The sequence below is a fragment of the Dendrobates tinctorius genome, unplaced genomic scaffold (genome assembly GCF_039654945.1).
Source record: "Dendrobates tinctorius isolate UK_male_01 unplaced genomic scaffold, ASM3965494v1 ptg000033l, whole genome shotgun sequence".
In the NCBI taxonomy this organism is placed as follows: domain Eukaryota; kingdom Metazoa; phylum Chordata; class Amphibia; order Anura; family Dendrobatidae; genus Dendrobates; species Dendrobates tinctorius.
The window spans coordinates 9,103,904-9,118,365 of NW_027361701.1; the positions used below are offsets into that span (position 1 = coordinate 9,103,904).

The window sequence follows — 14,462 nt, forward strand, 5'->3', positions numbered from 1 at the left end:
GTCCGCTGTGCTGAGCACTATACTCTTGTCGCCAACAGCAGTTCTCATATCTGGCTGCTTTATTAATGCATAAGAACCGCAGTCACTAGTGCCGTGTTATCTCCTTTCATTTCATTGGCTTCCTATTATTCCATTGTTGAAATTGAGACGCTGGATGGTATGGTAAGCCACTGGTCCCAGTACTTTGCCTGTCTCAATATGCAGGCTGGACAGGAACAGTTGAAGGGTCCAGTGTGGTCCTCAGGCTGCAGGTTTGCCCTTACCCAAGCTGCTTCTATGGAAAATTCCACATTATGTTAGATAAATGTGCAAACACATGAGGCATTAAAAGACTTAGCATGATTGAAAAAGGAGCTAAACATAAGTGTGTATTAGTACATAACCACATTTATGTTTTGAACATGGAAATACCTGTATGTGAAGGTGCAGTTTCTTCAGACGTTTGACAAGAGTATCCTTCGTGCATGGTACAAATGCTTCAATGTAACAATATACCCTGTTCCTGTTCACTTTGCCGACTTCTTGCAGCTGCAACTCAATGCTGTCAGAAAATGACTAGGATTTAGATTATTGGATTTCTGCAGTGTCACAACATAGAAATGCAAAGAACATACATATGTACAAACGATATACAGTGGGGCAAAAAAGTATTTAGTCAGTCAGCAATAGTGCAAGTTCCACCACTTAAAAAGATGAGAGGCGTCTGTAATTTACATCATAGGTAGACCTCAACTATGGGAGACAAACTGAGAAAAAAAAATCCAGAAAATCACATTGTCTGTTTTTTTTTCATTTTATTTGCATATTATGGTGGAAAATAAGTATTTGGTCAGAAACAAGCAATCAAGATTTCTGGCTATCACAGACCTGTAACTTCTTCTTTAAGAGTCTCCTCTTTCCTCCGCTCATTACCTGTAGTAATGGCACCTGTTTAAACTTGTTATCAGTATAAAAAGACACCTGTGCACACCCTCAAACAGTCTGACTCCAAACTCCCCTATGGTGAAGACCAAAGAGCTGTCAAAGGACACCAGAAACAAAATTGTAGACCTGCACCAGGCTGGGAAGACTGAATCTGCAATAGCCAACCAGCTTGGAGTGAAGAAATCAACTGTGGGAGCAATAATTAGAAAATGGAAGACATACAAGACCACTGATAATCTCCCTCGATCTGGTGCTCCACGCAAAATCCCACCCCGTGCGGTCAGAATGATCACAAGAATGGTGAGCAAAAATCCCAGAACCACGCGGGGGGACCTAGTGAATGAACTGCAGAGAGTTGGGACCAATGTAACAAGGCCTACCATAAGTAACACACTACGCCACCATGGACTCAGATCCTGCAGTGCCAGACGTGTCCCACTGCTTAAGCCTGTACATGTCCGGGCCCGTCTGAAGTTTGCTAGAGAGCATTTGGATGATCCAGAGGAGTTTTGGGAGAATGTCCTATGGTCTTATGAAACCAAACTGGAACTGTTTGGTAGAAACACAACTTGTCGTGTTTGGAAGAAAAAGAATACTGAGTTACATCCATCAAACACCATACCTACTGTAAAGCATGGTGGTGGAAACATCATGCTTTGGGGCTGTTTCTCTGCAAAGGGGCCAGGACGACTGATCCGGGTACATGAAAGAATGAATGGGGCCATGTATCGTGAGATTTTGAGTGCAAACCTCCTTCCATCAGCAAGGGCATTGATGATGAAACGTGGCTGGGTCTTTCAACATGACAATGATCCAAAGCACACCGCCAGGGCAACGAAGGAGTGGCTTCGTAAGAAGCATTTCAAGGTCCTGGAGTGGCCTAGCCAGTCTCCAGATCTCAACCCTATAGAAAACCTTTGGAGGGAACCGCAGCAAATTCCGCAGCGTGTGCACACAGCCTTAGAGAGCAGAAAGTGGCAGCAGAGAGCAGGCAAGGGCAGCAGAGCACATGGCGAACAGCGACGGATCCGTTGCTATCCGCCGTTTCAACGCAGGCAAAAAACCTGCCTGAGGAGGTGGTTATGGCGAACTCAGTCGAAGGGTTCAAGAGAGGCCTGGATGTCTTCCTGGAGCGTAACAATATTGTATCTTACAGTTATTGTTAAATTATTTAGAAGGACATAGATCTGGGGATTTATTCTGACAGAATTTTATAGGCTGAACTGGATGGACTAATGTCTTTTTTTGGCATTAATAGCCACTAAACAGATGGATAAAGTGCAAAATCTCTATATAACATGCCCGCTGGCTATGCACACGTGTCCACTCCGCATTAAATCATGTATGTTACATGCAGCTCCCATCACATAGGCACCTTAGGTAAATACATTAATACATTAAAGAAAATTACAATAGACATTATCGCAAAGGCCTCATGTGTATATCATACCCCCAGGTCCGTCTGATCCTACGCGTGTCGCTGTCCCTGACAGCTTCATCAGGGAAGATTTTGAACTTTATCCATCTGTTTAGTGGCTATTATTTATATAGCCTTATTTAATATATCTTCCTATTTGGCATCTGATTGTGGATTCAATTAGATTATACTACGCCAGTTTACTCATATGTGAGGATTATTTGTAGGATGTTTATACATGTGATATATGATATACAATTCTGATTAGATCTATTTCCTTGCCCATGCTGTTATGTGCGGTGTCCACTCAGTGGTATGTTAACTGTTACTATTTGTACCCACGATTGTCAATTTCATATCTACCCAATATGTCAGGTCTGATCTGTCTTTGCATGTTGTCATTTTAATTGTGTTTTTATATTGTATGTTTTTCTGTCTGTCGGGCATTTATGTTCAATAAAGCTTTTTGCATTTTTTCATTTCGGCTGAGTGTGCTCTGGTTCCTGCGCTTCTGATCTTCTCCTTTCATACACTCCAGACATCGGACGCCAAAATTATGACGGATCCGTCAAGAAACGGATGCCCATCTGTTACTAATGTAAGTCAATGGAAAAAAACAGATTCTGCAAAAAAAAATGGCGGATCCATTTTTTTTTTTTCTTTTTAAAAACAGCGGATTTTGACTGTCAAACAACTGAAGTGTGAAAGAGGCCTTACCTTTTCTTATAATTAAAATGATTTCAGAAGCTGTGTTGCACTTTTACCCCTTGCAATCGAACATAAGTTTGACTTTCATGACAAACCATTTTACTTCTAAATCATTGCATTCCTAGAGACAAACGGTTTTAATTTTATCACCATAGCCATATGGGAGGAGTAAACTATTCTGTAGGTCAGTATAACAAGGGGATACCAAATTTATCTAGTTTTCAGAGTACCATTTGTCAGTCTCTCTCTTTTGGAATTTCCAACAAACTTATATTAACCCCTTTCCGACCTGTGACAGCATATGCGTCATGAAAGTCGGTGACAATCGACCTATGATGCATATGCTGTGTCATGAATTGATCGCCCTCCTGCGGGTCGTGTGACCGGGGTCAATGAAAGGTCACCCGATCCACAGGTACAAGGGGCCTTGTACTTCATCCCGGGGGGGGGGGGGGGGGGGTGGCTTTGCCCCTCCCCATGGCTACGATCGCTCTGATTGGCTGTTGAAAGTGAAACAGCCAATCAGAGCAATTGTAATATTTCACCAATTAAATCTGGTGAAATATTACAATCCAGCCATGGCCGATGCTGCAATATCATCGGCCATGGATGGAGACCGCAATGTGACCCCCCCCCCCCCCCACTGACTGACAGGGGTGATCTGCCCCCGCCATCAGTATTTGCTCCCCCTCCCTCCTCCGGAACCCCCCTCCCCGGTACCTCCTGAGTCCTGGTGTCCCTCCTCTATCCTGCATGGGCGCCGCAGTCTTTCAAAATGGCAGGCGCATGCGAATTACGCCCGCCAAATCTGCCGGCCGGCAGATTCATTGATTCATTCCAGGTACATTTTGATCACTGTGATAAACCCTATCACAGTGATCAAAATAAAAAAAAAGTAAATAAACCCCCCGTTTATCACCCCCATAGATAGGGAAAAGTAATAAAATAAAGAAAATATATTTTTATTTTTCCATTAGGGTTGGGGTTGGAATTAGGGTTAGGCTTGTGGTTAGGGATTAGAGTTAGGGGTGTGTTGGGATTAGGGTTGTGGTTAGGGGTGTGTTGGGGTTAGGGTTGAGGGGTTTCCAGTATTTAGGCACATCAGTGGGTCTCCAAACGCAACATGGCGCCACAATTGATTCCAGACAATTTTGCGTTCAAAAAGTCAAATGGTGCTCCCTCCCTTCCGAGCCCCGACGTGTGCCCAAACAGTGGTTTACCCCAACATATGGGGTATCAGCGTACACAGGAAAAATTGCACAACAACTTCAGGGGTCTAATTTCTCCTGTTACCCTTGAGAAAATAAAAAAATGGGGGCTAAAAAAATCATTTTTGTGGGAAAAAAAAAGGATTTTTTATTTTCACGGCTCTGCGTTATAAACTTCTGTGAAGCACTTGGGGGTTCAAAGTGCTCACCACACATGTAGATAAGTTCCTTGGGGGGGGGGGGGGTCTAGTTTCCAAAACGGAGTCAATTGTGGGGGTTTCTACTGTTTAGGCACATTAGGGGCTCTGCAAACGTAACATGAGGCCCGGAGACCATTCCATCAAGCCGGCATTTCAAAAAGTCACTACTTCCCTTCCGAGCCCCGATGTGTGCCCAAACAGTGGTCCCCCCCACATACGAGTTAATTTTCCATTCAAAAAGTCAAATGGCGCGCTCCTTCCCTTCCGAGTCCTGCCGTGCGCCCAAAACAGTGATTCCCCCCCACATATGGGGTTTCAGCATACTCAAGACAAACTGGACAACAACTTTTGGGGTCCAATTTCTCCAGTTAGCCTTGTGAAAATAAAAAATTGCTGGCTAAAAAAATCATTTGAGGAAAAAAATGATTTTTTATTTTCACAGCTCTGCGTTCTAAACTTCTGTGAAGCAATTGGGGGTTCAAAGTGTTCACTATGTATCTAGATAAGTTCCTTAGGGGGTCTAGTTTCCAAAATGGGGTCATTTATAGGGGGGCTCCAAAGTTTAGGCACACAGGGGCTCTCCAAACAAGACATGGTGTCTGCTAACGATTGGAGTTAATTTTGCATTCAAAAAGTCAAATGGCGCGCTCCTTCCCTTCAGAGTCCTGCCATGCGCCCAAAACAGTGGTTCCCCCCCATATGGGGTTTCAGCGTACTCAGGACAAATTGGACAACAACTTTTGGAGTCCACTTTCTCCTTTTACCCTTGGGAAAATAAAAAAAAATTGTTGCTAAAAGATCCATTTTTGTGACTAAAATGATAAATGTTCATTTTTTCCTTCCATGTTGCTTCTGCTGCTTTGAAATAACTGAAGGGTTAATAAACTTCTTGAATGTGGTTTTGATCCGCTTGAGGGGTGCAGTTTTTAGAATGGTGTCACTTTTGGTTATTTTCAGCCATATAGACCCCTCAAACTGACTTCAAATGTGAGGTGGTCCCTAAAAAAATAGTTTTGTAAATTTTTTTGTAAAAAAGAAATTGCTGGTAAACTTTTAACCCTTAAGGCTAAGTGCACACGTACCGGAACTCTCGCGGAAATTACCGCGAGAATTCCGGAATTCCAGTCAGCGGGAAAATCGCATTTTAAATTCCCGCGATTTTCCCGCGGAAAAACTAGCATTTTGCAAGCGTATTTAGCTTGCAAAATGCTAGCGTTTTCCAAGCGATCTGTAGCATCGCTTGGAGAACTGATTGACAGGTTGGTCACACTCGTCAAACACAGTGTTTGACGAGTGTGACCAACTTTTTACTACTGAGGCCGCCTATGCAGCATCAGTAGTAAAATATAGAATGTAAAAAAAAAATAAAAAATAGTTATTCTCACCCTCCGACGTCCCGCGCAGGCGTTCCCAGTAGTCCTTTGCGAAAATGCCCGCGATGACGTCAGTTCTCGCGGGAACGCGACGTCTCGCGGTAATTCCCGATGACGTCGCGCGAATTACCGCGAGACTTCGCGATCCCGCGAGATCGGACGCCATCGCGGGCATTTTCGCAAAGGACTACTGGGAACGGGAGCGTGGAGAGAGGCGGGAAGGCTGCGCGGGACATCGGAGGGTAAGAATAACAATATTTTTTATTTTAAATTCTATTTTTTACAGGGATATGGTCCCCACAGCCCGGAGGACAGTCTCCTCTCCTCCGGACCGTGGGTACCATCCGCAATTGTTCTGCTTACTTTCCGCATGGTGTGCACAGCCACATGCGGGAAATAAGCGGAACAATGCATTCCTATGGGTGCGGGATCGCCGCGATTCCGCAAAATAATGAGCATGCTGCGGTTTTTACCGCGAAGCGATTCCGCCGCGGTAAAAACCGCAGCATTAGCACAGCATTGCGGAATCCCATAGGAATGCATGGGATGCTTATTTTTCGCGGCAAAATCGTGCGGTTAAAACTGCCGCGGAAACGCAAAAAAAACGCCACGTGTGAAAACTTCCCAACAAAACAAATGTTTCCAAAATTGTGCTGATGTAATATAGACATGTGGAAAATGTTATTTATTAACTATTTAGTGTCACATAACTCTCTGGTTTAAGAGTAAATATTTCATAATTTGAAAATTACGAATTTTTCGCCAAATTTCCGATTTTTTCACAAATAAACGCAAAAATTATTGACCTAAATTTACCACTAACATGAAGCCCAATATGTCACGAAAAACAATCTCAGAATCGCTAGGGTCCGTTGAAGCATTACTGAGTTATTACCTCATAAAGGGACACTGGTCAGAATTGCAAATAATGGACGGGTGATTAAGGTCAAAATAGGCTTGGTCATGAAGGGGTTTAAGAAAAAAAAAACAACGCTTTTTCAATGAGCTACACAAATTAAGTGTAGACTGTGTTGCAGGTCAGCATAATTCTGCTTATATCAAATTTATCAAGTTAAGGCTAGTTTCACATTAGCGTTTTTTTTGCGCAGCGCATCATGCGCATAAAAAGAAAAACGCGAAACCAACGCGCGTTTTTTTAACGCCATGCACACGCTGATGCGTCAAAAAAACGCAGCGTTGCTTGCGTTTTACATGCGTTTTTGCATGCGTTTGCGTTTTTTTATGCACATGCGTTTTTAGGTGTGACATTTTTTCCATTGTCTAGAGAACATTCTAGACTTGTTTCACTCAAAAACGCATGCGCAAAAAAACGCAACCGTGCGCAAGACCATGCGCACGCATGCGTTCCCATAGACTTCAATGGTTTTTTTTTGCGCATTCCGTGCGCAAGCGTGCGCATGCGTTTTTTTGCAGAGACAGGGCGCACCAAAAAATGCAACATGTTGCGTCTGGCGCGCCTGGCGCAAAAGACAAAAAAACGCATGCGCACGAAAACGCAAGTGTGCGCAAGACCATGCGCACGTCATGTTAAACATAGGTGCACAGTGCACATGCGCACGGGTGCGCACAATGCGCTGCGCACAAAAGCGCAAATGTGAAACCAGCCTAATTCATAATTTATTACTTTTGCACAATACACAAATTGAAAAAAAAAAGTAATTCTTACGTTGCCATATTCGGAGAGCCACAAGTTATGTTCAGAACAACGTATTTCACGTATGTATGGCATTTGTTTTTACAAATCCATTGCAATAATTAAACCTGGAGAACTGTAGATTGTCTTGTAAAATGTTATAACTGTCGGATGTTTTAACTTAAGAATATCAAATAGAGACAAGAATTGTATGCTAATGCCAAGCCAGGTGAAAAATAGTCAATATTTTCAGGATTGAACAAAAAAAAAGAGAGGAAGATTTGAAATACACTCGTCTGAACCCCAGCCAACAATATTATGAGGGATGCTAGCATGATAAAGCTGTGGTTACCATTGGTACAATTTTGTGGCATGTACTACTTTTTATCCCTTTTTATTACTCTTTGGAAGAAAGCGTGAACAAAAAAAATTTAATTTTTTTGGCACACCACTTGGTTTTACCGACATGTTAACTTTTTTCTGTGGGTCAATATTACAGCAATACAATATTGTTTTGTATGTTTTGGCTTATTGTGTACATAATGAGCTGTAGATTTTATTGGTGCCATTTTTTGCTTACTTTTTTTGTTATTTAATGGGGGCAGAATGAATAAATTCTGCCATTGTGATTCAAATTTTTTTACAGCACAGATTGTGCAAGTTAAATGATAAAAAAATTAAATAAAATGCAGCCACTAAAAATATGGAATTTTAATACTAAAACACTTAAAAGCAATATATTCCCCAATGTATCACAATTTAGGACATTGAAATCGAGGGAGACAAAAAAGTAGGGTAGTGTTATACAGTTGTGCTCAAAAGTTTACAAACCCCCCGTTTTTTGTTTTTTTTAGAGAATATGAATGATAAAACCAAAACATTTTGTCCACTCATGGTTAGTGGTTCGGTTTAGCCATTTACTGTCAAACTACTGTTTTTTCTCTTTTTAAATCATAATGACAACCCAAAACATCTAAATGACCCTAATCAAAAGTTTACACAACCTGGTGATTTTGGCCTGATAGCATGCACAGAAGTTGACACAAATGGGTTTGAGTGGCTACTAAAGGCAACATCCTCACCTCTGACCTATTTGCCTGTAATCAGTGTGTGTGAATAAAAGCTGAGAGAGTTTCTGAGATCTAGACAGAGTCTTGCATCTTTCATCCAGCCACTAAAGTTTCTGGATTGTGAGCCATGGGGAAAGCAAATGAATTGTCAACGGATCTACAGGAAAAGGTAGCTGAACTGTATAAAATAGGAAAGGGATACAAAAAGATGTCCAAGGAATTGATAATGCCAGCCAGCAGTTTTCAAACTATGATTAACAAATGGAAAATCAGAGGCTCTATAAAAACAAAACCACGGTCAGGTATACCAACAAAAATGTCATCCACAACTGCAAGGGAAATAGTTCGGAATGCAAAGAAAAACCCACAAATAACATCAGCTGAAATACTGGACTCTCTGAAAAATAGCAGTGTGGCTGTTTCAAGACGCACAATAAGGAGGCACTTGAAGAAAAATGGGCTGCATGGTCGAATCACCAGAAGAAAGTCATTACTGTGCAAAGGCCACGAAGTATCTCACCTTTAGGCTGGGTTCACACGTAGCGGAACTCTCGCGGAAATTACAAGAATTCCGGAATTCCATTCCGCGGCAAAAATCGCATTTTAAATTCCCGTGATTTTCCTGTGAAAAACTAGCATTTTGCAAGCGTAATTAGCTTGGAGAATTGCTAGCGTTTTCCAAACGATCTGTAGCATCGCTTGGAGAACTGTGACAGGTTGGTCACACTCGTCAACATCGTGTTTGACGAGTGTGACCAACTTTTTACTATTGAGGCCGCCTATGCGGCATCAATAGTAAAAGATAGAATGTAAAAAATAATTAAAAAAAAAAACATTGTTATTCTTACCTTCCGACGTCCCGCGCAGCCTTCCCGCCTCTCTCCACGCTCCCGGTCCCAGTAATCCTTTGCGACAATTACCGCGATGATGTCCGTTCTCGCGGGATCGCGACGTCGCGCGAATGACCGTGAGATTTCGCAATCCCGCGAAAACGGACGTCATCGCTCGCAAAGGCTTACTGGGAGCGTGGAGAGAGGCGGGAAGGCTGCGCGGGACGTCAGAAGGTGAGAACAACAATATTTTTTATTTTAAATTCTATTTTTTACAGGGATATGGAACCCAAAGCCAGGAGGACAGTCTCCTCTCCTCCGGACCGTGGGTACCATCCGCAAATGTTCTGCTTACTCTTCGCATGGTGTGCACAGCCACATGCGGAAAGTAAGCAGAACAAAGCATTCCTATGGGTGCTGGATCGCTGCGATTCCGCGAAATTGATGAGCATGCTGCGCTTTTTACCGCGAAGCGATTCCGCCGCGGTAAAAACTGCAGCATTAGCACAGCATTGCGGAATCCCATAGGAATGCATGGGATGCTTATTTTTCGCTGGAAAAACACGTGGAAACGCGAAAAAAACGGTACGTGTGAACGAGGCCTAAATACGCAAAACAGCACAGACACAAGCCTCAAATCTTCAAGAACAAGGTAATTTGGAGTGATGAGACCAAAATTTAACTTTTTTGCCACAACCATATACAGTGGGGCAAAAAAGTATTTAGTCAGTCAGCAATAGTGCAAGTTCCACCACTTAAAAAGATGAGAGGCGTCTGTAATTTACATCACAGGTAGACCTCAACTATGGGAGACAAACTGAGAAAAAAAAATCCAGAAAATCACATTGTCTGTTTTTTTTCATTTTATTTGCATATTATGGTGGAAAATAATTATTTGGTCAGAAACAAAATTTCATCTCAATACTTTGTGATATATCCTTTGTTGGCAATGACAGAGGTCAAACGTTTTCTGTAAGTCTTCACAAGGTTGCCACACACTGTTGTTGGTATGTTGGCCCATTCCTCCATGCAGATCTCCTCTAGAGCAGTGATGTTTTTGGCTTTTCGCTTGGCAACACGGACTTTCAACTCCCTCCAAAGGTTTTCTATAAGGTTGAGATCTGGAGACTGGCTAGGCCACTCCAGGACCTTGAAATGCTTCTTACGAAGCCACTCCTTCGTTTCCCTGGCGGTGTGCTTTGGATCATTGTCATGTTGAAAGACCCAGCCACGTTTCATCTTCAATGCCCTTGCTGATGGAAGGAGGTTTGCACTCAAAATCTCACGATACATGGCCCTATTCATTCTTTCATGTACCCGGATCAGTCGTCCTGGCCCCTTTGCAGAGAAACAGCCCCAAAGCATGATATTTCCACCACCATGCTTTACAGTAGGTATGGTGTTTGATGGATGCAACTCAGTATTCTTTTTCCTCCAAACACAACAAGTTGTGTTTCTACCAAACAGTTCCAGTTTGGTTTCATCAGACCATAGGACATTCTCCCAAAACTCCTCTGGATCATCCAAATGCTCTCTAGCAAACTTCAGACGGGCCCGGACATGTACAGGCTTAAGCAGTGGGACACGTCTGGCACTGCAGGATCTGAGTCCATGGTGGCGTAGTGTGTTACTTATGGTAGGCCTTGTTACATTGGTCCCAGTTCTCTGCAGTTCATTCATTAGGTCCCCCCGCGTGGTTCTGGGATTTTTGCTCACCGTTCTTGTGATCATTCTGACCGCACGGGGTGGGATTTTGCGTGGAGCACCAGATCGAGGGAGATTATCAGTGGTCTTGTATGTCTTCCATTTTCTAATTATTGCTCCCACAGTTGATTTCTTCACTCCAAGCTGGTTGGCTATTGCAGATTCAGTCTTCCCAGCCTGGTGCAGGTCTACAATTTTGTTTCTGGTGTCCTTTGACAGCTCTTTGGTCTTCACCATAGTGGAGTTTGGAGTCAGACTGTTTGAGGGTGTGCACAGGTGTCTTTTTATACTGATAACAAGTTTAAACAGGTGCCATTACTACAGGTAATGAGTGGAGGAAAGAGGAGACTCTTAAAGAAGAAGTTACAGGTCTGTGAGAGCCAGAAATCTTGATTGCTTGTTTCTGACCAAATACTTATTTTCCACCATAATATGCAAATAAAATGAAAAAAAAACAGACAATGTGATTTTCTGGATTTTTTTTTCTCAGTTTGTCTCCCATAGTTGAGGTCTACCTATGATGTAAATTACAGACGCCTCTCATCTTTTTAAGTGGTGGAACTTGCACTATTGCTGACTGACTAAATACTTTTTTGCCCCACTGTACGTTACATTTGGAGAGAGGTCAACAAGGCCTATGATGAAAGCAACACCATTCCTACTATAAAGCACGGTTCGCTTATGTTTTAGGGATGTGTGAGCTACAAGGCACAGGAAACTTGGTCAAAGTTGAAGAAAAGATGAATGCAGCAGGTTAGCAGCAAATACTGGAGACAAATTTGCAATCTGATCAGTCTGAAAACTGCGCATTGGGATGAACTTAGACATTCCAACATGACAACGATCCAAAACACAAGGCCAAGTCGACCTCATAGCAGAACAAAGTGAAGGTTCTGGAGTGGCCATCTCAGTCTCCTCACCTCAATATCATTGAGCCACGCTGCGGAGATCTCAAGCGCACAGTTCATGCTAGACAACCCAGGAATTTATAGGAACTGGAGGCATTTGCTAAGACGAGTAGGCAGCTTTACCATCTGAAAAACTAAAGAACCTCATCCAAAACTACCACAAAAGATTTCAAGCTGTCAATGATGTTCGAGGGGGAAATACACGGTACTAAGAAATGGAGTATGTGATCTTTTGATCAGGGTCATTTGGATGTTTTGGGTTGTCATTATGATTTAAAAAAAGAAAAACACAGGAGTTTGAAAATAAGAGGTTTCACCCAACCACTGACCATGAGTGGAGAAAAAGTTTTGGTGTTATTCATATTTTCTGAAAAAAGGCCAAGAAAGCAAAAATTCTGCAGGGTACGTAAACTTTTGAGCACAACTATACATGTGGTCAAAATTGTTGGTACCCCTCGTTTAAAGACAGAAAAACACTTGAATCGGACAAATGTAATAAATAAAAAATCTATGAAAATGAACAAATGAAAGTCAGACATTTCTTTTCAACCATGCTACCACAGTATTTTTAAAAAAATAAATCTCATGAAATAGGCCTGGACAGAAATGATGGTACCACTGAAAATTATGTGACAAAAGAGACATGTTAAATCAAGGTGTGTCCACTATTAGCATCACAGGTGTCTACAATCTTGGAATCAGTGAGTGGGCCTGTATATAGGGCTACAGATATTCACTGTGCTGTTTGGTGACATGGTGTGTATCAACATGGACCAGAGGAAGCAAAGGAAAGAGTTGTCTCAGGAGATTAGAAAGAAAATTATAGACATTTTAAAGGTAAAAGTTATAAAGACTATCTCCAAGCAGCTTGATGTTCCTGTGACTACAGTTAAACATTCAGAAATTTAAGCAGCTACATGGGACTGGACTGTAGACAACCTCCCTGGACGTGGCCGCGGGAGGAAAATTGATGACAAATTAAAGACGGATAATATGAATGGTAACAAAAGAGCCTAGAAAAACTTCTAAACAGATTAAAGGTGAACTTCAATCTCAAGGAACATCAGTGTCAGATCACACCATCCGTCGTTGTATGAGCCAAAGTGGACTTCATGGGAGACGACGAAGGAAGACACAATTGTTGAAAAAAGTAATCAAGCCAGACTGGAATTTGCCAAACTACATGTTGACAAGCCACAAAGCTTCTGGGAGAATGTCCTATGGACAGATGAGACAAAAATTGAACTATTTGGCAAGGCGCATCAGCTCTATGTTCACAGACGGAAAAATGAAGCGTATCAAGAAAAGAACTACCGTATATACTAGTGTATAAGCCGACCCCCCTAATTTTGCCACAAAAAAACTGGGAAAACTTATTGACTCACATATAAGCCTAGGGTGGAAAATGCAGCAGCTACTGGTAAATTTCAAAAATATAAACAGATACCAATAAAAGTAAAATTATTTGAGACATCAGTAGGTTAAATGTTTTTGAATATCCATATTGAATCAGGGGCCCCATATAATGCTCCATACAGTTCATCATGGCCCAATTAGATGCTCCATACAAAATACACCCCATATATGCTGCACAAAGGTTAATAAATGGCCCTATAAGATGCTCCATAGAATATGCCCCATATAATGCTGCACAAAGGTTATGGCCCCATAAGATGCTCCATAGATTATGCACCCATAAAATGCTCCATAGATTGTGCCCCCATAAGATGCTCCACAGATTATGCCCCCATGAGATGCTACACAGACTATGCCCCCATAAAATGCTTCATAGATTATGCCCCCATATGCCACTGCTGCAAATAATAAAAAAAAAATTACACTCACCTCTCGTCGCTGGGGGCCAGGTGCCGGTGTCCTGAACAGGCAGCTCAGGGCCCCGGCACCTGTGATATTCACCTGTCCCCAGTCCATCGCTGTGCCCGTGCTGTGTCCCGTGTCCTCGGTCAGTGCCGTTCAGGCAGCAGAGGGCGCGCACTAACTACATCATCGTGCCCTCTGCTACCTGAATGTCACTGAGTCACTGACAGAGGACGCGGAGTAAAGCGGCGTGCAGCGATGGACCGAGGACAGGTGAATATAGCATATACTCACACCCTCCTGTTGCGGTCTCTGCAGCCCCTGCGTCTACGTCATCTCTTCCTTCCCTCAGCGGTCACGTGGCACCGCTCATTGAAGTCATAAATATACGCATATTCATGACTTTCATGAGCGGTACCACATGACCGTTGAAGGTGTGGGAGCAGTGGGGCTGCAGAGATGCGCCGGGGGGGGTAAGTATGATCTCTGACATCCCCGCTCCCCCTCCCCCGCCAACCCCCGGTATATGAGTCACGTTAAACGGAGATGGGGACTTTCAGCCCCAAAAAATGGGCTGAAAATCTCGGCTTATACACGAGTATATACGGTATGTCATTACTGTGAAACATGGAGGAGGCTCTGTTATGT

At 42.7% G+C, this 14,462-nt stretch overlaps 1 protein-coding gene across 6 annotated transcripts in view; it reads right to left on the bottom strand.

The window, feature by feature from the left end:
* Positions 1 to 14,462, bottom strand: part of UBN2 (ubinuclein 2) — a 236,664-nt gene that overhangs the window by 140,381 nt on the left and 81,821 nt on the right. For all 6 annotated transcript variants that reach the window (XM_073572986.1, XM_073572985.1, XM_073572984.1 and 3 more), the window contains one exon: positions 412 to 541. In XM_073572986.1, coding sequence (XP_073429087.1) covers positions 412 to 541 — 130 coding nt within the window. The remainder of the gene's footprint in view (positions 1 to 411; positions 542 to 14,462) is intronic.